Genomic DNA, 24,927 nt, shown 5'->3' on the forward strand with positions numbered 1-24,927 from the left:
TTCACTGCAAGGGAGGTGTCTTCAATCATCCGAATGATTTAGAAGACCATGCTCAACAAAAGCACCATGAGTACAAGGTTCTGTGTTGTTTCTGCAGTAATCTTTTTCAGACAAAAAAAATCTCAATCTACATATTAATAATAAATTTAAAAATAAAATAATTATATTTATAAATTTTATTTTAATATAAATATTAATATATTTTTTTATTAAAATTTTTTTTCTCTTCAAATATTTTTTTTAAGTTTCGTCTGTGCTCTTTATGTATTCTCATTTTTTATTAAATTAATTTATATTTGATGTAAAAAATTTGAAATCAGAGGACTATTTTAATCATTTTATATAATATTTTGTGATGATGCTTCTCAAAAGAGAATAGAAATAGCGCGCCATACGATGTTATATCACCAAAAATGTGATATTATTTGCCATCTTTGCGAAAACGGCTTTAAAAAGAAAAGGGATTTGAGATTTCATCGAAGAGAGGGAATCTTTATTTTATTTCATTACGACATTACCATCCGAAAATTATTATAATATATCCCTTTTCTTCTTTGATCTTTTGTTGGTGCATTTATATGGAAGAGGCTCGCTCTAGGCCAGTGCAAGAACGCTTCATATGTGTTCACTGCAAGGGAGGTATCTTCAATCATCCGAATGATTTAGAAGACCATGCTCAACAAAAGCACCATGAGTACAAGGTTCTGTGTTGTTTCTGCAGTAATCTTTTTCAGACAAAAAAGAATCTCAATCTACATATTAATAATAAATTTAAAAATAAAATAATTATATTTATAAATTTTATTTTAATATAAATATTAATATATTTTTTTATTAAAATTTTTTTTCTCTTCAAATATTTTTTTAAAGTTTCGTCTGTACTCCTTATGTACTCTCATTTTTTATTAAATTAATTTATATTTGATGTAAAAAATTTGAAATCAGAGGACTATTTTAATCATTTTATATAATATTTTGTGATGATGCTTCTCAAAACAAAATGAAAATGGTGCGCCATACGAAGTTACATCACCAAAAATGTGATATTATTTGCCATCTTTGCGGAAACGGCTTTAAAAAGAAAAGGGATTTGAGATTTCATCAAAGAGAGGGAATCTTTATTTTATTTTCATTACGACATTACCATCCGAAAATTATTATAATATATCCCTTTTCTTCTTTGATCTTTTGTCGGTGCATTTATATAGAAGAGGCTCGCTCTAGGCCAGTGCAAGAACGCTTCATATGTGTTCACTGCAAGGGAGGTGTCTTCAATCATCCGAATGATTTAGAAGACCATGCTCAACAAAAGCACCATGAGTACAAGGTTCTGTGTTGTTTCTGCAGTAATCTTTTTCAGACAAAAAAAATCTCAATCTACATATTAATAATAAATTTAAAAATAAAATAATTATATTTATAAATTTTATTTTAATATAAATATTAATATATTTTTTTATTAAAATTTTTTTCTCTTCAAATATTTTTTTTAAGTTTCGTCTGTACTCTTTATGTACTCTCATTTTTTATTAAATTAATTTATATTTGATGTAAAAAATTTGAAATCACAGAACTATTTTAGTCATTTTATATAATATTTTGTGATGATACTTTTCAAAACAAAATGAAAATGGTGCGCCATACGAAGTTACATCACCAAAAATATGATATTATTTGCCATCTTTATGGAAACGGCTTTAAAAAGAAAACTGATTTGAGATTTCATCAAAGAGAAGTAATCTTTATTTTATTTTCATTACGACATTACCATCCGATAGAGAGTTTGATATATAGAGTTTGATAGCATGTTCTCTCTCATAATTCATGTATTTAGCATCCTTATAAGTTTTGAATGAACATTTGTTCTACAGCTTGGATCATTGAGTGTTTCAATTTTTTGCCTTTGTAATATAATTGCAGTCATGCGCTTGTGAATAACGAGTTGCAGCGTCTTCTGTAATCGAACTTGTGTGCCAAACTGCCAACGTTATTCCGCATTCTCAACTGTTTATTACAATGATAAATTAGAATAGTAAAATTGATTTTGAAATACTATGTGTGTTTTTGAATTATCGTTTGTCAAACTAAAATTAATAAATTATATTATAAAAAAATAATAATAAATATAATACACAAGATTATAAAAGTGTACAATTTCAACTCAAACAAAAATTAACAAAAAAAATAAAAATAATAAATAATAAAGAAGAGAACTCATAAATAAAACAATAACATCTCTTTCATATGTACACATAATTTGGCTCTTTCACCAGCCATGTCGGTTCTATTGCCAATGCACGGGCCTCTTCTGCTGTTGTTTGAAACATCTCAAATTAATCAAGTACTATTGATCTTTGAACCAACTTGTAGGAAGGAGCATGTACTGTAACTCATAAAGAGCACTACAACTCTCCTTAGGACGACGACTTATGCACCTTCGTCACCTTCGTAGAAGCTAAATGAATAAATAAATAAATAAATCTGTTATAAGAGCCATGGTTGCATTGTATATATGCATGTGTTAAGCAAAGGCTCTAATTAGCAGCTACGAATGGAAGAGCTCTTCCTGCAACGGTTGGCCTGACGTTACGACATACGGCGACTGCCGGAGCTCCGTTGAATTTGAGATCAATATCACGTAGCGTGACCTGCTGACATGGCAAAGCACTGCTGCATATGAGGTTCACCCCTTCCCTGGTTAATGAGGTACCCCTAATGTTCTTGAATGAAACATTTCTTATCCTTATTTTCGATGGATTCTAAACAAGTGCACAGAAACAGAAACAATTAGTAACAATTAATAATGTATGTATATATGTATAGTGATGAATAATATATACCCGTTTATTGCACTGGTTCCAAGGGCAATACTCCTGGTCAATGATAATAGGGTTCCTGACATTAATCATGGTAACGTCTTCATAAAAGAGATTAGAGATAGGAGAAGTTCCAGGAGCACTAGGCCAAGTCTTGATCCTCAAACCATTGTCAGTGTTTGTGAGAGTGACCTTCTTGAGAATAAGACCATCCACAGGAGCCTCAGTGGTGTACTTGCCAAGGCTTCCAACACTGATGCCATGGCCAGGTCCACACTTCACATTGTAGATGTATGTGTTCACGCTTCCGTCGCCGATCGAGATGCAATCGTCTCCGGCCTTTATGTCTGTGTTCAGAATCCTGACTCCATTTGATCTTCCCAAGTGGATACCATCTGTGTTTAGGCTGTTCCCTGGTGCAATGACCTTGAACCCATCAAAGGTGAAGTTTTGGCACCCCAGTACATTCACATTAAAGTTCTTGCTATCCTTTGATGTTATTGTCCTAACAACTGCATGTTTCATGAAGTTGAAACCGAAATTCTGTCATCAAACACAATTCATTCATCTTTTAGACATCAATATATATAAATCTGGTTTGAAAATAAGAAACACAAAAACAGTTTATATACTATCTAGACAATATTATATACAAATGTCTGATTTAGTAGCTGATTTTTTATGTACGCGTAACATGATTGTAAAATGTTAAGAAATCGCAAAAAGAAAAATATTATTCACCATTGGAGTCCTAGCACAATTGAGGTTGGTTCCACAATCATTTTGTTGCCAAGCAATTGCACCTTGACCATCAAAAACACCATTGCCAGATAGGGTGAAGTAATCAACATATTGAACCTTAACCCATTGCCATTCGTCGCCAACACCACGAGGGTTCATTGGTGCTATAATTGTTCCATCAACATAAAGCTCAATAGGAGCCTTACAAGGACCTTTCAAATCCACTGCCCTCATTCTAAAATTCCCACGAGGTATCACAATCTTGCTTGCTATTGGTGATGCACATGCTTCTCTCCATGCATTTGTAAGAGCCTGAGTTATATCTGAATTAGGTACCCCACCATATTTTGAAATAGGAACGACAAGAGATTGAGCTATGCCACACGCAGCCAGCAATATGAATAAAACAAGCGTTGTGGTGCTCAACTCCATATCCATGTTTATTATTGTTGAAACTTTGTCCTTTCTTTTTCAAAGAAAGAAACTAATGTATTTGTTGAACTTCTAAAAAGTTGCTTTCCAAATGTGTTGGGAACGATATTTATTTGGGAAATTATTGTGGCAGCCTTTGTTTGTGGGTTCAGGAGGCTGGCACCAGCAGAGACATCTGACTTATTTATCTCATATAATCATTTTTAGAAATTTAACTATATATGATTAATTAATGGAATGTTCTCTGTAATTTTTTGCTGTCAGCATTTTAAATTTAGCCATGATGTAAGCTATTTGTAAACCAGTCTTTAATTTAGGTATTGTCACTATTAATAAATTTTTCTATAAAAAAGATAATTAGAATTTATTTCCAAAAAAAGCTGTATTTTTTAATAATAGGTCCCATGACCAAAAGAAAAGCAAAACTATTCAACATAGGTCTACTCTATTTCTCTTTTTATTAAAAAAATAATAAATTGGTAAGGATGGTTATTTACTTATTTTAACATGTGTAATTTTTTATTTTTAAATATTCATATTTTATTTTTATTTACCCACTTTTTATTTTTGTAACATAACTAATTTAATATTAGATATTTTATTTCTACAATATCAATAAAAAATAGCAACATTGTGACTTCTAAGTACTGATAGCAATGACTAATGTTAATGCACTTTAAGAAAAATAGAGTGATATTCTTTAAACAATAGAATACAACAGTTAGAAAATAGATATCATCACTTTTATTTTGATAGTCACCCATTTTTATAAATTCATGTAAATATATAATATAGGAAAAGTATATATGAAGTGACATTATCAAAAATAATAGTGACAATATTATTATCCTAATAGTTATTTTAAATTGAAAATTATGACTATTTTAAAAAGATATATACTTCAAATTAATATTTAAACTCTATATCATATTATACCATGATAAATTAGACAACTAAACAAATAAATTATTTTTATAAATCTAAATTATCGATATAAGACATAGAAAATATATGCTCAATAAAAAGAGCGTAATCAGACATATATTTTTTATTAAATGATCATTTTTTGGTGTCTTAAGAATTGTTAACCGTGAACAAAAGTTAAGAGTGAGATTTGAATCCAAAATTTTTAAGTAAGGATAAAAAGATTATGTCATTTGAGTTATAGCTCATTGGTTATAATATTTGTACTCTTATAATAAAGGAGAGCTTAATAATCTTACTTACACAAGAATTTATTTTCTTGGTGAGAACAAATCAAAAAACAAGGATGCTAAAAAGATATGAATGACTTGGTTGTGACTCAATACAGCGGCATTCTGACATGTTATGTCTCTTCACTAAGCTGCAAGCATGCTAACCTAGCCGTCGGTTTTGCTTTCTTAATTTAGATTAGAATTTAATATTGTAAATATTGACTTTAAGAATATTTCATATCCATTACTGATTAATCATAATTTTCATTTCATTATTAATCATGGAAGACACTCTTCGCAGTGTTGACGTTATAATCCGTAAGCAAGATTTGTAATCCTTTCATACCTTTTAATAACTATCCCTTGAAGCAAGTTATGTTCATACGCAAAAGATGTAGATTGTAGAGCAAACAAACCACCATAAAAAATGTGAACCTTCTTGATATGAGGGTAATACAAACATAAAAGATATTACATTGGTTTAACTTTTTTTAGTTATTATTTTCTACTAAAATAATACAGAAGTACCAGAAATTTCCAACCATCTTTCTTTTCTCCTTAAAGACAAGTTCCAACAAGGATGATGCCACTCACTCGGGTACAACTAAAACACACAACCACCTTAAACTCAAAGAAGCTTAACGCCAGCATCCCTGAGAGAATCAATAACTGCCTTAACCTTCCCATGATACTTCTGTTCTCTCTTCAAATGAACAGAAACAGCAGCAATGTCCTTAAGCAAGAGGCGTTCGGCTAGTAACTTCCCGATCTTTGCAGCCGCGGCCACATCACGCTTAATTTCCAAGCTTGATCTCAATGCTTTCTCCTGTGAGCTAGCAGAAGAGGCCACCGTAGCAGTTGGCGTGTGGATCACCTGGGCACTCACATACTTATTGGTAAAATGCATTCTCAGAACATAGGGTTTTAGAAATTGTGTGATCCTTGGAGGCCTTACTGGAGGAGGGATAACCATGTCTGTTTTGTGGTGCAAAGGAAACTTCATTTGTCAGTATCAGATAAATTTTAGGCATATCACACAAAACTCAGTTATCTATCAACAGTCACAACAACTATTTCTCCCTCATTCATTCCGCCACATCAGAGAACTGAATATTGAACAAAAGAAGGCTAGCATTTCAATCTATCTGCAAAATATAAACTTTTCCCCTTTCAACATTCCTACATGGATTACCTTATGCAAAATTAATCAAGGATATGGGCCATGTAGCATATATCTTTAAGATTTCGATAAAACTTATTAGCAAAAGCTCAGGAGAAATCTATGAGCAAAGTTGGTAACAGTCCCAAAAATTTGCTATATGCAAAAAAGAGGTAATCAAAGCTGGTGTTTGATTTTATAAGCATGCAACAGCAAATTTAGGGGGAAGTTAAACTTTAACTGCCTAATATCAACATTAAGGAGAACAAGTAACACAAGCAAAAAAGAAACTTGATTCACAAGAGATTAAGTTTTGCTAACTCTCTAAAATTGCTAACTTATTCGTGCACCATATTGGGTCCTTTTCGGTTTTACTTTTTTCATTTTTTCTTCACTTTAATGCACTGTAGTAGCAGCAGCTAGTAACTTCCTTTGTTCCCAAGACACCAATAAGGGCACGATAACTCAGGCACAAGGCAGCAATTAAGCAGAGTATACAGAGAAAGAAAGTGGCAAATGCGGAGAGCGTAATTAAGCAAAAAAGAAAGTAACTTTTGCAACCACTGCATCTAAAAACATTGAGGATCAATGCACGCGAAACCCAAAGAGAAAAAGAAAAGAGAGAGAGGAGCTAAAAATAATGAAAAAGGGGTTGTTGAAAATTCAAATTGTGGTTGGGGAATTGCATCAAACAGGTGGTGTGCAAGCAGTAAACAACGAAACAAACAATACATAAACGAACGCAGCAATAAGTATAATACGCAGAATCTAAGATTGTGCGATGCCCCAATTCGATTACGCACAAGTAGATGAGAAGGTGGATTAGTGGGTGGGGCAAGAGGAAAGAAAGCAAGTGAAAAAACAGGGAACAAGTAATCGAATATAAATGAAACAATTGATTGATACATTGCACATAGAACACCTCTAAGAAGAAGAAGAAGAAGAGGTGAATGGAGAGAGCATAGCATTACCTGAAGATTGAAGAAGAAGAAGAAGGTGCAGAGCTTCGATAAGAGCGCGTATACCACTCTCTAAGACTCAGACCCACTCACTCACTCTCTTCAAACAGGTGCTAATTAATAATAGGGAAAAGGGTACTAAATCGATGTATGTGTTATTTAAATTATATTTTTATTTATTTATTTATTTATTTCAAAGATAAGAGATTCGAACCCGCAACTTCTTAATTGAATATGGAGAGACTATGCAATTTGAATTATAACTCATTGATATATTTTTATTTATTTATTAACTTAATAATTAGCTATAAAATAATCAAAGTTAATATAGTAAAATAATAAATCTGCACTAGACTAATATTTAATTTTTTTTGGTTAAAAGCATAGAAGAAAAAATTAGGAAAGAATGAATGGATGCGGCAGGTTTGGGAAAATAGAAGCAATGATGTGCGAACAAGTCAGATTAGTTTTGTGGATTTTCCAAAAAAAGGCATTAATTACGTGCAGCAAGAGCATCATTAATTGGCAGTGATGTTCTCCGTCTCCATGCAATTCAAATCGCATTGCATTGCCACAATGGATATGATATCATCATGAAGGGCCTTTTCAAGAACAAGCCTCGCACCCCTGCGGAGCTCGTCCGCCATGTCCACCACCTCCTTCTCCTTCTCAGCTCCAAATCTGACATCGATCAAAAGCGTGAAGAAAAGGTTACTTAATTTCTTCAATCAACCTAGCTACCTAAATTATATTAGTTTCATTAATTATATTTGTATGCATACATATACAGTATCTTGCAGATCTAAGCAGGACGATATTGGACATAAGAACTGTTCTATATGGAAACGGTGAATCAGAGCCAATTCCAGATGCGTGTTCTCAAGTCACTAACGAGTTCTTCAAGGAGGACACATTTCGCCTTCTTGTCCTCTTTCTTCTAAATCTACCGCTTGGGGTAACCAATCATTCTGTTACAATTTTTCTACATATCGGCTTAACTTTTTGGAACACGCATTTTTATGAGATACATCAAAATTTCTACAATGAAAAAGTCTAGAATTCGTTTTTTGTTGATCCTAAAAAGCTTTCAAGATATAAGGCAAATGAAAAAGAGAAAGAGAAAGTCTAGGGACCAGCAACTTTTGTATTTGTGGCCAGGATTTAACCATTAAAAGAAAAGTGAGTGATCTCCCACCATTAAATGTAATCTCGCACCATTAAAAACACAAAAGTTGCTGGCCCCTAGCACTCCTCAAAGAGAAAAATGTCTTTGCAAAATTCATACAGAAGACTCTTGAGCGTGATAGAAATATAACCATTATTTTTATTCCTTTGTAGGCTCGCCAAGATGCTACTCATGTGATTGCAAACTTGCAAAGACAGCGAATCAATTCACAGATAATAGCTTCCCAATACCTGGAAAAAAATTTGGATCTCGTGGATATGCTAATTAATGGGTAAAACTGTTTAGACGAATGTTTGTTGAAATTTGAAGTGCTTGATCATTTTCACACATTTGGTTAACAAGCTGATTTAATTTTATTAGTTATGAACAAGATGGTGACATTGCTTTGACTTATGGTGCGGTTGCAAGAGAGTGCATACGCCATCAGTGTGTTGCTAGGTAAGCATCTACAATGATCTGTTTCTTGATTAATTAGAATAAATTTTTTTTTTGACATACTTAAGCATTCTCACAATCTCAACCGGCTTAATTTATGTTTTTCAGACATGTCTTGGGATCAGATCACATGAAGAAGTTCTTTGACTATATTCAACTGCCGAATTTTGAAATCGCCTCAGATGCTCTTTCAACTTTTAAAGTATACTCATGATTCCATTCCTCTATTTAATTTCCATTTATAAATCCTTACAACTTAATGTTGTGGATGTTATTATAACAAAGGATACAAATATGTCATGTATTATCTGTTTTCAAGTGCTCTGCATCTTTTATTCATCCATTATTGACAATGAATCCAAGATCTTGAAGTTTTGTTATCTATTACAGGAGCTATTAACAAGGCACAAATCCACCGTCTCTGAATTTCTTTCCAAGAATTATGATTGGGTAAGTGAATCAATGAATACGAAAGCAAAGTTATCCTTTTAATCAATGTATTAACATATCATTAGCTAAAACATGCTACTATCTATCTCATTTCAGTTTTTTGAAGAGTACAATACTCGATTGCTAGAATCTAACAGTTATTTCACTAGACGACTTGCCATTAAGGTACACACTGAAATTTCTGCCTAGAATGAATACAATCTACCTTTGTTGATTCATTAAATCCTGTATATAATGTTTGGAAGGCCATCTTCTTAATCTTGATCATAGTTAAAACTTTACATGCTATCAGTTATTGGCGGATATGTTATTGGATCGCTCCAATTCTGCTACAATGGTTCGGTATGTGAGCTCAGTAAGTAACATGGTCATCCTCATGAACCTCCTAAGGGTATGCTTTCTATTATCTCACATTATTTTATGACTTGCATAACATTTGACCAAATACTTTTTTTGTTTACCCACCTAGCTCTCCTTTTATGTTTTCTAATCGCAGGATTCTAATAAAACAATTCAGTACGAAAGCTTCCATGTTTTTAAGGTTGGAATGAATGAATATAATTCCTCTATTTCAGTCTAACTTCTTTTATGGATTCATTATTCTGATAAAATATTATGTTGCTTATTTCAAATGTTGGCATTGACAGTTGTTCGTTGCAAACCAGAACAAGCCTCCTGAAGTTGTCAATATACTTGTTACAAACAGGAATAAGCTTCTGAACTTTCTTGGTGACTTCAACTTTGAGAAAGGTATGCATATATATATATATATATATATATATATATATATATATATATATAGTGATAAATGTTTTTGAACCATTTTTTTGTGGCTCAGCAAATGCCAATTTAAAAGAAAAAAGAAAAGAGTGTGATGAATTTTGTGATATACTTTTGTGAACATTATATAAAGAATAAAGTATCGTTTTTGTTCCCAACGTTTGGGGTAAGTCCTATTTGTGTCCCTAACGTTTAAATCGTCCTATTTGTATCCTTAACGTTTATAAAAGTGATTCAATGTTATCCTACTATCAATTATACTAACAAATCAGATTATATTTTTCAATTATTCTCACTTGGATGTATTCATTCTCAATTAAGTCTCACTTGGATGTGTTCGATTTTAATATTATACCCACTATTTGTCTTTAGATTCAATTATGTTCCTAGAAAAGTGAATTATGTAAATGTTGTAGGAATTAGTTTCAACATTTGATGAGCTATTTTTCGGAGTAGATCATCGATTCTTTCCCAGACATTTGTATTCTAACTTCAAGAAGAGGTTTTTAAAACTCAAACTAAAGCACTCATGATGTGTAATTGACGGCAGTATAACATTGAATCACTTTTACAAACGTTAAGGATACAAATAGGACGATTTAAACGTTATGGACACAAATAGAATTTACCCAAAACGTTGGGGACAAAAACGATACTTTACTCTTATATAAAAGATGAACTCTATATAAAAGATTGTCTGATATCTGCATAAAAGATGAACTTTATATAAAAGATTTTTCTTTCAAATATTATATGTATGTTTTCCATTTTGAAGTTAATTTGTTTAGGTAATTTGGTTTGTTTTGTTTTGTAGCGGATGAGCAATTTCAAGCAGATAAACAACAAGTAATTAGTGAGATAATTAGTCTTGGACACAAGGATCCCCATGGCACATCTATGGACAATTGTGAAGTTCAATGTTGAAACTTCATTACACACATTACATACATATAGGATAAAAATCTTCTCATATTCAAAACCAACAAAACATTATTATCATGTTTACATTTCTATTGTTAGTTGTTTATTTTTGGATGTACTTTTTTTAAATAATCAAATTGATGGTGGAGATGTGAATATGAGAATATCATATTCATTTTGAACGTAAGAAGATCCAAATTCTTTAGGTACATGTTTTGTTGTCTTATGGGGTTTTTTTCTTTGAGACATGTCATGATGACTTTTGAGAATAGTTAATTAATTACAACTCTTCTTACTATGTAAATATAACGAATTTTTGTTATATTATGTTTCCATTGGTGCTATAAAAAATTTATTTTCTATTCCTTAAATTTAAGTTTGAAGATTTCACTATGTCATAATTATTGAATTACATTGCAAACTAAAAGAAAAAATAAATGTGGAAGTTCGGCCAAATTAGCTTAATTGAGTTGGGTTTGTAGAATAACAAGCATACGGGTCTTATTATTAAAAATCTAGCTAATTCAATTTGACTGTAATAAAATCTCATAAAAGAGATAGGGGTTTTTCAGTTTTCATATTCTTTCTTTTCAAAAGTTGATTTTCAATATATTTGTCTTATTGATTAATTCTGTCTAAGTTAATAAGATAAAACCATTTTTTCTTGTATCAATTGAACGATCAACATCCAAATTTAATTTAGTCTTTTTTTGTGATTAAATATAATATAGTTTGATTTGGTTAAAGAAATATGACAACCATTTTAAGCAAAGTATAAAAACAAATTTTATATTTGTTCGCTCACAATTATTTTAAAACTAAAAATTGCAAAATAAATCATCTTTACCTGTAAAAAAAATATAAAGCATTTTCAGAATTTCAATTACAATAGAATATAATGAATTAATTTAAGCAATTTTAGATTAATACATTTCGACAATAAAAATAGAATCAATATAAATTATTGATTTAAGTTTTATATATTAATAGTGTAAAATAATCTATTAATATTAAAATATATAAATGTATGTAAATTGAATTTAGTAGATACCGTAAAAAGTAAAATAAAATTGAAATTAAATTATTTTTACCATTACTTGAAAGAGAGACAAATCCATTTTGTCGAAATAAAGAATGAATTAATAAAATATTATTCAATTTGAGAAAGAGTGTGTCATCAAAACCCTAAACCCCATGACTCACTCCCCCTTCTTCCTTCTGCTACTTCCGTAGTGCCACGTCCGCAGAAGGGGTTAGGGTTCTCAAATTTCGCAGTTCCGATCTGAAAATCATCAATCTTCGCAAACTTTGCCGCTTCAATTCGTTATTTCTGTGAAGTGAGAAACTGCGATCTCCATTTCCATTTCCACCTTCAACTCAGTGAGTAAGTAACAGCTGAACTGAGCTAAGCTAAACTTCTATTTCAATGTTGAACCAATGCCGCATTTTCCGATTTTTCTGAATTTGGTTTTTCTCTATTTTTCCTATGTAGTTCTGCGATGCTGGCCCTTTCGAGAGGCCTCGTTTCTCGTCTTCAATTCTTCGCAACCGATGCGGCGGCGGTGGCGGCGACACCATTCCCTGTTCGATTTCTGAGGGGATTCAGCTCCAATGCCGCCGTTGCGGCTGAGACTCGGATTATCGATGCGAAGCCAGGGGTGATGACCCCAAATTCCAAACGAACCGGGATTATAGCCCTCAAGTGTGGTATGAGTGCACTCTGGGATAAATGGGGCGCTAGAATTCCAATAACCGTACTTTGGGTCGATGATAATATCGTTTCTCAGGTTAAGACTCCTGAGAAGGAAGGAATCTTTGCCCTCCAGGTGCGTAGCATTGTCATTTTTTTGTGTGTTAAAAACAAAATTGCATTCCTTTGGTGGTTTCTGCTTGTAAAAAGTTTAGATCATATATTATTTTGTTCTTGATTTTGAGGTTAGAGTCATTTACACCAAAGGGAAGAGTAGAGTGTAAATAAAGGACGATGTCCTTATTGTTAATTTAGCTCAAACTCGCAGAAATTCAATGTATAATTTTATTTTTCTCACTGGAGTAGTATTCTTTTGTCTTGGCAAGTTGCATGAGGGTTAAGTTTGTGTTATCTAATTATAAAGTTTTTTGCTGCTTTGTTTCTAGTTAGATTGGTTGTGGGCAGAAGAAGGAGAAGCATTTGACCAAGCCTGAAGTGGGTCATTTTCGGGCTCAAGGAGTTCCGATGAAGAGGAAGCTAAGGGAGTTTCCGGTGACAGAGGATGCACTTCTTCCTGTTGGTACTTCGCTTAATGTTCGTCATTTTGTGCCAGGCCAGTATGTTGATATAACGGGAATCACAAAAGGAAAAGGTTTTCAGGTGATTATCTCTTATCTTAATGTTAAATACTGCTCATATGTATAGTGTGATTGGATTTATTCTCATACAATGATAGGACAGTGCATGGCATCTTTTTTTTATTGTTTTTTGTTTTTAGTAATGCTTTTACCATTCCTCCAATTGTCAATTGGTTAAAAAATGGTGAAAGTTCTTATAGCAAATTGCAATTAAGCTCAAATATTGATTTTGATGCTACCAATTGTCTAAGTCCTGAACTTGCAAGAATAAGTTAATAAATCCAACAAATCTCGAATCAAGGGTCTTTGTAGTTCTTCTTTTTCTGTTTTAATATTATTTATGCATTGGATATGTATGTGCATAGTCCTTTGTGTGTTGAATCCTTCTTTGTACTCAAAGGGGACAGTTGTTTGCTACTGGTCTTATAGACCTTAATCTCTCAGTTATATGATTTTCAATTTCCATTTTTCATTTTTTACCAGGGTGGAATGAAGCGGCATGGATTTAAGGGAATGCCTGCATCCCATGGTGCATCATTATCACATCGAAGCATTGGTTCTACAGGTCAAAGGGACGCTCCTGGAAAGGTAAGTCAGAATTCTGTAAACTGGTCATTTTTATGCTTTCTTACTACACAACTTTCTGTATTTTCATGTTCATATGTGATAATATTTTTTTTATTCCATGAATAAACTGATTTTATTTGGAAGAATGTTGTTTGCTTATTGTTATTAATTTATCATTCTAAATAATTGTTTTTACCATCACATTTCAGGTGTTTAAAGGTAAAAAGATGCCTGGACGCATGGGTGGGGAGCAAAGAACAGTTAAAAATGTGTGGGTCTACAAAATTTGTCCAGCAAGGAATTTGATGTGGGTGAAAGGCCAGGTAGATTCTTAATACTTTTTTGGTTATTCACAGTGAAGTGTGAATTGGAGCTAAATAGCATAAAATATCTGATGTACACATCTGTCACTTGTGCATGATTGCTCTAAATTTTTTAGAGTTGGTGTCCTCCAATCCACATCACATTCATAGTATAGACTATCATGGAATTTTTAATATGAGCCAAAAGCATTCTTGCAACAAGTGCCATCTCTGACAAAAATCAAGGGTGGTATTTGTTTTGGTGATTGATTTGCAACTTCTTGGTTCATAATTTTCCTTGATCTTCACCCGAATTTTAAAATTTGAGCTTTGTCATTGACTCATTTCCCCCCTTGTTATGATGTGCAAAATTAGGTTCCAGGAGCTACAGGGAACTTCGTTTTTATAAAAGATGCTGTCTATGAAAAACCGGACATATCTATACTTCCATTCCCAACTTTCTTTCCCCCGGAAGATGAAGATACAGAAAATTTGAAGCCTTTGGTAGCTGATCTTGGGGATGTGGATCCATTTATGATTACAGATTAAAGAGCGGCAATTCAGAAACTGCTCTGTTCATGTTAGGCTCACTTTCTGCAATCATGTTGTTTTCTTTGAATATAGATGGGAAACAAAAAGAAAAGAGAAGTGATTTTGGGGAAACCATCCGAGGAAGATTCTTCACTTGTTTTGAGGCTTTTACCGTAGTTTTAGGTTCATTCATCAACTCTATAAGTTGAGATTGCAAATCCTACAAATAAGTATGGAAACTTGGAATTAAATGATTTTGAAATTCTAGAAAATATTTGAATATGCACTATTAAGCGTGTAAGCATTACGGGTGAAGTATTCTACGTTTCACATGCTATACAATCTTCTTTTCGCGGGAGTTGTTTGCTATTACAAATGTTTCTCTATTTTTTTTTTAATTCCATTTTTTTTTGTGCATGTTTCGAAATTGTAATCTAAAATTATTTCAGTTTTCTTCTGTGTTTTTTTTTTTTTTTTTTTTTGGTGGTCATGCTTGTTTCTTTTTGTAAATATGCAAAGCACAGGTAGGTTAGTGTTTTTTTTTTTTTCCTTTGTTAAAAGTGGTTCGTTTTTGTTAAACAAGGTTGTGCCGTTTATCTTTAGTTGAGTTTCACATTAGTACTTAGAATTAGGTAAGACCACTACGAATATATATAAAAGAATTAGGTGAAAATGGGTGAAAGTGGTTTTGCATGTTATTATTACTAATAATAAGTACTAATAATGTTGTTTCTTGATGGATGACGAATCACTAATCCAGCACCAAATAATTATTATTCTCTCTCAAAATATTCAGTGTGCCAACATAAAGTGAGTATATATAAATCATTCATTCAAATTTAAAATTGATGCTCAAATTCTAAAATCTGAATTGAAATTATTATGACATAGCTTCAAAGCCAAGCGCAATCTTCCGTATCTCATGAATAATAAATCACAATATACCATAAAAAGGGAGTAGCCACACCCAACACTAGGCACAACAATATCTTAAATGTATTGAACCAATAATATTCACAATGTTTCTAATACACACCAAAAGCATACCATTGTCTTCCCTTCAAAGTTAAGCACTCACTATATTCATATTCATTCTTTAACTTACATGTTCAACATCCATAATGCCTTATTCCATCATTACATAACACAAAGTGTCAACAACAAAACCTATACCTTTCCATTGAATCCTTCCTCTTCTCATATCTCTTCACTTGTCTGATCTACAACTCTCAACCTTTCCACAACAATCACAATGCTGCTTCTTTACCTCTTTTTACTCCTCCTTCCACACACAGCATTCTCATCACACTGCACCACACAAACCAACACAAAAACCTTCCAAAAATGCATGAACCTCCCAACACAACAAGCCTCCATAGCATGGACTTTCCACCCTTACAACTCCACCTTGGAACTAGCCTTCTTCGGAACCTTCATCTCCCCTTCCGGTTGGGTTGGTTGCGGAATCAACCCAACTTCACCTGAGATGACAGGGACACGCGCCTTAATAGCATTCCCCGACCCAAACTCAGGCCAAATAGTCCTTCTACCTTACATTCTTGATCCAACCGTTAAGCTCCAAAAATCGCCACTCCTATCTCGGCCCCTTGACCTCCACCTCCTCTCCTCCACTGCCACAATGTATGGCGGAAAATTAGCCACTGTCCACAACGGCGCAGCCATCCAAATCTATGCCTCGATCAAACTCAAACCGAACAAAACGAAAATCCACCTTGTTTGGAACCGTGGACTCTATGTCCAGGGCTACTCACCCACCATTCACCCAACAACTTCTAGTGACTTGTCTTCCATTGCAACCTTTGATGTTCTATCAGGATCTTCAGCATCTCAGCACCGTGATCTGACAGGATTAAGAGTCATCCATGGAACCTTGAATGCAATCTCATGGGGTCTTCTTTTGCCAATGGGGGCCATAAGTGCTCGTTACCTTAGGCACATTCAAGCATTAGGAACTACATGGTTCTATGCACATGCAGGGATTCAACTCTTTGCCTTCACACTTGGAACTGCTGGTTTTGCACTTGGAATACGCCTTGGGCAGCTTTCTCCAGGAGTGGAATATGGGCTTCATAGGAAGCTTGGAATCGCTGTGTTCTGCTTAGGGGCATTGCAGACACTTGCATTGTTTTTCAGGCCAAATGCAAGGAACAAGTTCAGGAAGTATTGGAAGTCCTATCACCATTTTGTAGGGTACTCTTGTGTGGTTCTTGGGTTTGTGAATGTGTTTCAAGGTTTTGAAGTGATGGGGGCAAGTAGGTCTTATGCTAAGTTGTGTTATTGCTTGGGACTCTCTACTCTCATTGGAATTTGCATAGCCTTGGAGGTGAATTCTTGGGTTGTGTTTTGTAGAAAATCCAAGGAAGAGAAGCTGAGAAGGGAAGGCCTCATTGGGGTTTCAGACAAAGGGAGCAGTGCCATCCATCATTAAGTGCAAATAACACAACTTTGATTTTGATTTTGGAAGCATATAATATATACAGCAATGGGTTTTACATGAAAAATGCTACTGTGTTAGAAATTTCTGTCAAATATTCTGTTAATTCATTTTTATTCTAGCTGTGCATGCATTAGAAAAAGCTTGCGTGCAATTTTAAATGGTTTTTGGAACATGGGCTAGCTTCTAATTGTTCAATTCATAGAAGAATGATGCATACAATGAAGCATCAAGTCTTGAACTATATTAATGTGAAGGAGGAGGACTGGAGGAGGATGCGTTTGCAATTTTTAAAATTTACGTGCCATCAACAAATAAAACATAAACATTTAAGGGTGTTAAATGCAATTACCCCATTTTTGGGTCCTTGTAGTTTTGCGCTTTATTGTCTTCGGTTTCAAACTCTCTGTAGTTTGTACTCTCTTCTAGGGGTGGCAATAATCAATATGTACCCTACCCGCGGGTATCCAATCCGACCCCACCCGGTCGGATAGGGTTGCCAACCCAATCCGCAGCGAATAGGGTAGAGTGCGAGTAGGATTCTCGTGCGGGTAGGATAGGGTGCAGGTTGAGTCTCAACCCTACCCGACCAACCCGCATTCTAGATATGTATATGTTATATACTTATATAAAAATATGTATTAAGTGGATGTTGAATCAAAAACCTCTCACTAAATACAAAAGATCTTTAGCCACTAAAAAAAATTATTAATTAATAATTTAATTTTTTTTATACATAAAAATCAGTTTTATTTTGAATTATCATCAAGTTATATAATAATAATGTATCTTTTATATAATCCGCAGGTAGGATCGAGTACCCGCGGGTTAAGAACGGGTAAGATTAGAGTTGAAATATTCTCAACCCGCGGGTAGGGTTAGGATTAGATCCAAACCCTACCTTACCCTATCCATTGTTACCCCTACTCTCTTCGCTCTGCCCACTTGGAACAGTTGACTGTTGACTTCAGTTTCATTATTAAAACTAAAGTAGTAACGTGAACTGAGATTACTTCTAAAAAAAAAATCTTTGGAAACATTGTTGAAAAAATTGAGATGCATTATTGCATTATATACAAGTCCTACCAAACAATATCAAATCAATAATCCCCAGATCTTAATTTTAAAAGAAAACTCAGTACAAGATTTATGTATTAAACAGATAAGGATATTCAACTTAGCTGTCTGAAGCATACTTGTAATTGGTTTACTAACTCCACCAAACTATTGACAGAACATCAGAACCTACGTACCAACAAGACCAGCCAACGGTTGCTGTCTAACTTTGGAGACAACAACGCTTTGGCAGCACTCTATTATGAGCCTTTGTCATGTCAAACATCATCTAACTGCTAGATCAAATGTTTGCTAAATGAAAAAATCATTTGTATTTTTCTTTTTGAGAAATTAATTTATTTATAATACATTGGTCCAAAGGTCCTAACAATCTTAAATAATAATACACTCTAAAATTAAATACTATAAAGTTACATATGAATACCAAAAAGGACATATATTTTGAAAGGAAATAAAATAAGAGCAAGTTGGGGAAAGAATTCCATTTATCAACACAAGTTTGAATTTGTGGAGCATAGTATTCCCCTACCGAAAAGAATCAAAATATATTTGTAACTTATTCATGGGGACCCTAGATGGGTATCCCTTCAATGTTTCACACTAGTAATCAACAAAAACCTCAAATACATTCTGCTAAAGAACAAACCAAAATGATGGATCATGATGATCAAGAAGAAGAAGAAGATGAAGAAGAAAAAAGAAGAAACAAACAATTCCTGAGCAGAACCCCACAGCTTTGCAAAGACATTACAGCCAAAAAATCTACCCACAAAGAGAAGAAGGGGAAAAAAGAAAAAGGAAATGCTGTCCATCCTTTTTTTTTTGTTTATATTGCTGCCTCACATGTGATGCATTTGATACACTTCCGCTATATCCCGCAATCAGATTTTACATCTCACTCAAATTTCAAACCCCAAAACCTAAAACAGTGACCAAAAAACTCAAACCTCAACATTCCCCCATGTAACTTCTATCTCTATATCTGACTGAATCCTCAAAACAGGCACTCCAGTTAGCTCTAGATAAACCAAACATCTTATGTCTTAAACCGAAATACAGTAACAACAGCAGCGGTGCGCAAAATTCACAATTCACCTGCTTCACCGGATTATCCTCGCCTACAAGTTCGTGTCATCATAACGATCTTCCTATGTAGCAATTCCTGAAACAAAGTTTTAAGTTTGTCAGCTTGGCATGCAAGGCAACTCATTTCATATCACCAACAAATAATTGAATAATCATTGAGATTTCCCTTAAATCATAACATGAAGTTAAGTTTATATTCATGAATGAAGTATGCAAGTTACTTTTAAGTTTTAAGTACATATGTGACTTCCTCAGCTTTCGCAGCCACAACTAGATTATTTCATACAAGATCAGATAGAAAGGTCACATAAATGTGAGGAAAACCATTCACTGTAATGTACTTCGAATTCTAGGACCTGAATTGAATGATATCTCTCTTATATGCACTCTTACTAAAGAATGCCAACTTGTTTTCATTTAGCTAAATGGTTTTAGATTTTTCTAAAGGAAACAATGAAATAAGAAAATCTTGTAAGTTGTATCACTCTTCTAAAATCATGAAACGGGGAAATGCAATGAAAACAATCTGACATCTTTATAATTAATCTTAAAAATAAATGAAAACTATTTGGTTATTCTTATTAAAGGCTTGTAAGTGGGGTTAAAGAATTTTGAGCAAAAGTATATAAAACTTTGGCAAGAAATTGTACAATGATGAGATAATAAAACTTTTCAAAATATGCCTGGATAACTTCACCTAAGGACTCAAATATTTACTTAAGACCTTATCCAATGAAATCTTCTTAGCAAACAATTAAAAATAAAAAAAAAAATAAAGAGCTGAGAACATGACTAGAACCAGTGACAAGTATTCCATATTAACAGCAAACTTACGGATACGACATTGGTAACAAACATTCATCTATCCATTGCATAAAAGTCCCAACAAAAATTGTGACAATCAAACTTCATTTGAACTCATTCTTAAGGTTTGTAATTATACTTATCCAGCTCTCATCACTTAAGTCACACTATTTTATTAAGCAGGGAGCAGAATAGACTAACTGAAATTGAAACCTTGAGATAAATATGAATTGGTACTTAGTTCTTACCCCTATTTGGCTGCCTCTTATTAATAGTATAACCACCAACATAACCCGGAGAACTTTTTCCTGAAACATCTGTAGCCGAACCACCAAGTCCATAACTGAAGGGACCAGATCCATCTCGCTCGGAATTTGAAGAACGCCATGTGGCGTCCCCATAAACCGAATTATTATTATTGTAAAAATCAGCAAAAGCACCATCAACGGCGCCATTTGAAGCAGTGTATGAAGATGTTGGGGCAATAGCAGAACCACTGCTTCTTCCATACCCACCAGTCCCCAAATTATAAGTGTTGTCACCACCTCCATAACCAAGGTTGCCACTATTCTGTAGCACATTGTTACCACCGCCTTGCGCAGAAACCGCTGAAGTACCCCAGTTGACACCAGCATTGCCAAAGGCGTTTCCTCCAACGCTTCCACTCCCGGATCCAACGTATGCACTGGAATTTGCAGAACCAGTTCCATAACTAAGGCCACCATTCCCCCACAAATTCCGTGTAGCGGAGCTGAAAAAAGAATTGCTTCCTCCATTACCACTGTCATACCCCATAGGGCTTCCAAGCCTATTGGAGCTGCCAATGTAAGGAGGATTTAAACCCCGACCATAGCTAAGATTACTATTGAAATTTGCACTCCTCCCAAATCCAGCACCCAAATTAGGTTCAAAATTCATGCTCATTCCATAACCAGATCCAAATGGAGCAAATCCAGTTCGAGCACTCGCAACTGGACTGAATCTACCGTCCACCTGAAGTCCATAGCCTCCAACAGCACTTGGAGTATATCCCTGAGTGAATCCATTTAAGAAGTTATTGACCCTACTCAAACCATAGTTGAATCCAGGAAGTGGACTGCGATTCGGTCCTGGCGATAACTCCTTAGGTACTGCTCGCTTCACTTCAACCATTTTACCATTCAATTCATGGAAATTCTTAAACAAAACCTTGTCAACAGCCTCCTCAGAATCATAAGTGATAAATCCAAAGCCTCTTGGCCTTTGAGTGTTGTGATCATACATTACTACAACATCCGTTATAGTCCCAAACTGATCAAAGTACTTCTTGAAATCGCTCTCTGTCACCGTAGATGCTAAACCTCCAACAAATATCTTTCTTGTGCGACCTGGACCGGGAGAACCATGGACGCTGCCACTGTTTCTACTCAGTATATTCTGATCATCCCTGGGAACAGCCTTCTTTGCCTCCACCTAGTGAAACATGAAACATTATTGACTAACAATCAAGGAAAACAATGATAAAGACCTATCAATCCATCCAACCCGTACTAGATTTGCAAACTGAAGTACAATTCATTATCAGAACCTGTTGTTTCAGAACTGAGGATTTCGATGCCATGTAATTCAAAAACACAAACTAAATGTCAAAACTAAGTCTTAGAATTAAAATGAGACAAAAGAAAATTACCATCCTTCCATCTATATTGTGCTTCTCTTTTATGACTAAGTCTGCCACAGCTGGGTCCGAAAAAACAACAAAACCAAATCCACGGGCTCGACCGGTGGTGCGATCCTTCATTATCACTGCTTCCACAACCTCCCATAAGTACCGAAATACTCTCTGAGTCGCTCTTCATTCGTGTCCCATGATATCCCCCAATGAATAACTTGCCATTATCTGATTGCATTTTATCTACAACCAAGAGGTACAATCCATTCATTAAGCTTGAAAACTTTCAAATGCTAGTGCCATCATCAATAGAAAGTTAGAAACTTAACGAAGGGGAAAGATTTTTCAAAGCTTCTTAGGATAAACTAGCATCTAAATTGAAAGGTAGCCGAATAAGTGTCTTCCTAGCGGATCCAATTGATTACAGATAACTAATTGCAATAAGAAAAACATGAGCCACACAAAACAACATAAAAAAAATCCTAGTCTCAGATAGAATGCAAGCAAATACAGCTAGGATACAATCAAATTTTACAGCATTATCATTTATCAGATTGTTCAAATACAATATAGTCCCAAGTATGTATGAGACAGCCAAAAAAAAAAAACATTACAAAGAATACCTTTAATTATAACAAAACTGAGAAACTGTCTTAACGACGCAAATACAAAATATTGTGTCGGATTCAGTAAAGAAACATCGGATCCTTCATCAGGCAGTGGAAATCAAAGGCAGAAACTAAGCACTCTCCTGGAAAAACCCATAAAAAAATAAAATTAAAAAAAAAATCTCAATCATCAAAGATCCAAAGGGAGACCCAATTGAAGAAAGATCAAAACTTCAATCAAGATTCAGCGGAAACGCACCGATTGAATAGTACCCAGATGGGCAAATCTTAAGATCTGAGGGGAGGCACAATGAGATTAGGAATCAGAGGACAAGGTTCATTATCTTGCTCTATGCCTCCCCAACACCCTCTTTCTTGCTTTCTTCTCTTTCCAATTTGTGTTTATTAGATTTTACCAAATGCGAATTCCCAGTTACCAAAACCGATTGCGAATGTTTCTTGGTATATGAAACTACAGAGACACAGAAACCACCACCAAAAAAAAAATGAAAAAAATGAAAAAAAAAACCGATAAAAGTATAAAACTTTGTAAGGAGAAAGCCGAGAGAGAAGCTGCGAGATCTCTGGCGTGAGCAATATATAGGGGACTCTGCAAATGGTAGAAATGATTTTCATTTCCTTTTTTCTTATTATTTTACTTTCAACAAAATGGAAAAACAAAATAAAACATCTTTCATTTCAAATTTTGGTGTGTAATAAAATAGGGAGGAAGTAAATCCGGAAATCATAAGATTTTTTTTTTTTCCTTTTCTCGTCCGCATGTTTTTTTTTTAAGGGTTTAATTTTCATAAAATTTTTAAGCTCTATTTTTAATTAATTAAAAAAAAACCTTTTGTTTAGGATAATACATAATAGTGACTAATCTTATTGTCATAGAGCTCTAAATCAATTAACTATCACACTGTTAATTAACGGATGACATAAGTATCACTACATTACATGGTATAGTTAATATGTTTAGGATTTAATTTATGGGTATTGTTAGTAGAAAAAAAATTATACACACCTTTAATTTTATATTGTTAGTATATAAATAAAAATTGTTAAATTAATTATTTTGACCTCAGCATAATAATTAAGCTCATATGTAAGTGATTTCCTAATTTATAGTAGGCATTTGTTTTGGAACTTTAATTTTGATGACTATAAAAATATTAATCATGTTAAGTGTATATTAAAATAATAGAATTAACTATTAAAATTAGTTATTAATATAAAATATATATTAAAATATAAAATATAAATTAAAAATAAGTCAAACTACACATATATTCGTACATAAATATATAATGATTAATTTTAGTAGCTGATTTTAATATGTAAATTGTATTTTTATAAAAATATTTATGCAATCATATATTTCACTCTTTTTTATTTGTTTTTTTCCTACAAATCTATGAATGCATAATTTTTTTTATATTCATCATGTATCAAAATCAAAATCTTATTTTAAAGTTAAAAATATGTATTTTTTGAAATATCATAATGAATATTATAAAATATATGTTTGTTCAGTATTATTTTTGGTGACGCTTGTTCAGTATTATAATTGTTAAGATTTGATTTCAATATTTTTAAAAATAAATTATGAACATGTTTGGTCTATATATATATATATTAATGAAAATGAATTTTCCTTTTTCGAAATATCTGTTGCATATTTATATTTATATTAATGTAAATCATTTATTCATTAATGAAGTGAATTATAATAGTTAATATATGTATAACAATATTTTTTAAGATAATTTATATCGATTAATAATTTAATATAAAATCATCAAACACTCACCGTTGTAAATAAAATAAAAAAAATGATATTGCTATATTAAAAATGAAAACGTCTCAACAAATAAGGTAGCATTGAATTCTCAAAACAAAACAATACCACTTAATAAAGAAGTACTTAATAATCGGCTTGTTTTATTGTTAATTTAAAAAATAATAACAAGTGTAATTTCTTTACACATTTGAACTATTTGACTAATGTTTACTTAATACAACTCAAATTATACCATTTAAGCCTTACTAATATTCAGTGGGACAACGTAAAATGTGCCAAATATATAGTGCGTAGGGCAATCTTCTCTCCTCTTAATTTTAGAGATTACAAAATTAAGAGTCTATTACAAGTCAACAATGACAACTCTTAATTAAAGATAACATAAGACCAAGCCCAAGACACATAAAAAAACATCCATTGAAAGTGGAACATAATTCAGATTCGTTAGCAGAGTAACCATTGTTGAGCACTGAAATTCATAAAACAATATTAGTCCCAAGCATGAGAAGAGTTTGTGATTTTAACATTATTACTGTATCTCTGATGATATATATTTGATAATCCTTTCCTTTTCCTAAAGGTAATATTTATGAAGGATTATAAAGGATGAATAATGCAAAAGTGAAACAACAAAGGTCT

The 24,927-nt window shown here is 33.2% G+C and overlaps 5 protein-coding genes and 1 pseudogene across 5 annotated transcripts; 3 read left to right on the forward strand and 3 right to left on the reverse strand.

The window, feature by feature from the left end:
- Window positions 1–2,075: 2,075 nt before the first annotated feature.
- On the reverse strand, window positions 2,076–4,090 carry LOC112766511 (polygalacturonase-like). Its single transcript, XM_025812402.3, has 3 exons — window positions 3,558–4,090; window positions 2,841–3,359; window positions 2,076–2,759 (listed from the first exon to the last, which is right to left on the reverse strand). The coding sequence occupies exons 1-3, from the start codon at window positions 3,993–3,995 to the stop codon at window positions 2,535–2,537; spliced, it is 1,182 nt and encodes a 393-aa protein (XP_025668187.1). The 5' UTR covers window positions 3,996–4,090; the 3' UTR covers window positions 2,076–2,534.
- A 1,516-nt stretch (window positions 4,091–5,606) lies between these two features.
- On the reverse strand, window positions 5,607–7,454 carry LOC112766393 (uncharacterized). Its single transcript, XM_025812286.2, has 2 exons — window positions 7,316–7,454; window positions 5,607–6,160 (listed from the first exon to the last, which is right to left on the reverse strand). The coding sequence occupies exon 2, from the start codon at window positions 6,156–6,158 to the stop codon at window positions 5,814–5,816; it is 345 nt and encodes a 114-aa protein (XP_025668071.1). The 5' UTR covers window positions 6,159–6,160; window positions 7,316–7,454; the 3' UTR covers window positions 5,607–5,813.
- Window positions 7,455–7,711: 257 nt separating this feature from the next.
- LOC112767009 (putative MO25-like protein At5g47540) lies at window positions 7,712–11,446 on the forward strand. Its single transcript, XM_025812894.3, has 11 exons — window positions 7,712–8,013; window positions 8,094–8,258; window positions 8,642–8,760; window positions 8,850–8,927; window positions 9,033–9,126; window positions 9,315–9,374; window positions 9,471–9,539; window positions 9,667–9,765; window positions 9,871–9,915; window positions 10,022–10,124; window positions 10,969–11,446. Exons 1-11 carry the CDS (start codon window positions 7,897–7,899, stop codon window positions 11,076–11,078), a joined length of 1,059 nt encoding a protein of 352 aa, XP_025668679.1. The 5' UTR covers window positions 7,712–7,896; the 3' UTR covers window positions 11,079–11,446.
- Window positions 11,447–12,227: 781 nt separating this feature from the next.
- LOC112765455 (large ribosomal subunit protein uL3m) lies at window positions 12,228–15,179 on the forward strand. Its single transcript, XM_025811351.2, has 6 exons — window positions 12,228–12,459; window positions 12,568–12,901; window positions 13,216–13,425; window positions 13,887–13,991; window positions 14,180–14,293; window positions 14,648–15,179. The coding sequence occupies exons 2-6, from the start codon at window positions 12,575–12,577 to the stop codon at window positions 14,819–14,821; spliced, it is 930 nt and encodes a 309-aa protein (XP_025667136.1). The 5' UTR covers window positions 12,228–12,459; window positions 12,568–12,574; the 3' UTR covers window positions 14,822–15,179.
- A 529-nt stretch (window positions 15,180–15,708) lies between these two features.
- LOC112766582 (cytochrome b561 and DOMON domain-containing protein At2g04850) lies at window positions 15,709–17,606 on the forward strand. Its single transcript, XM_025812476.3, has one exon. It carries the CDS (start codon window positions 16,056–16,058, stop codon window positions 17,250–17,252), a length of 1,197 nt encoding a protein of 398 aa, XP_025668261.1. The 5' UTR covers window positions 15,709–16,055; the 3' UTR covers window positions 17,253–17,606.
- A 1,196-nt stretch (window positions 17,607–18,802) lies between these two features.
- On the reverse strand, window positions 18,803–23,058 carry LOC112764101 (heterogeneous nuclear ribonucleoprotein 1-like; annotated as a pseudogene).
- Between the last annotated feature and the right edge of the window lie 1,869 nt (window positions 23,059–24,927).

Source organism: Arachis hypogaea, chromosome 17 (assembly GCF_003086295.3).
Source record: "Arachis hypogaea cultivar Tifrunner chromosome 17, arahy.Tifrunner.gnm2.J5K5, whole genome shotgun sequence".
NCBI classification, from domain to species: Eukaryota; Viridiplantae; Streptophyta; class Magnoliopsida; order Fabales; family Fabaceae; genus Arachis; species Arachis hypogaea.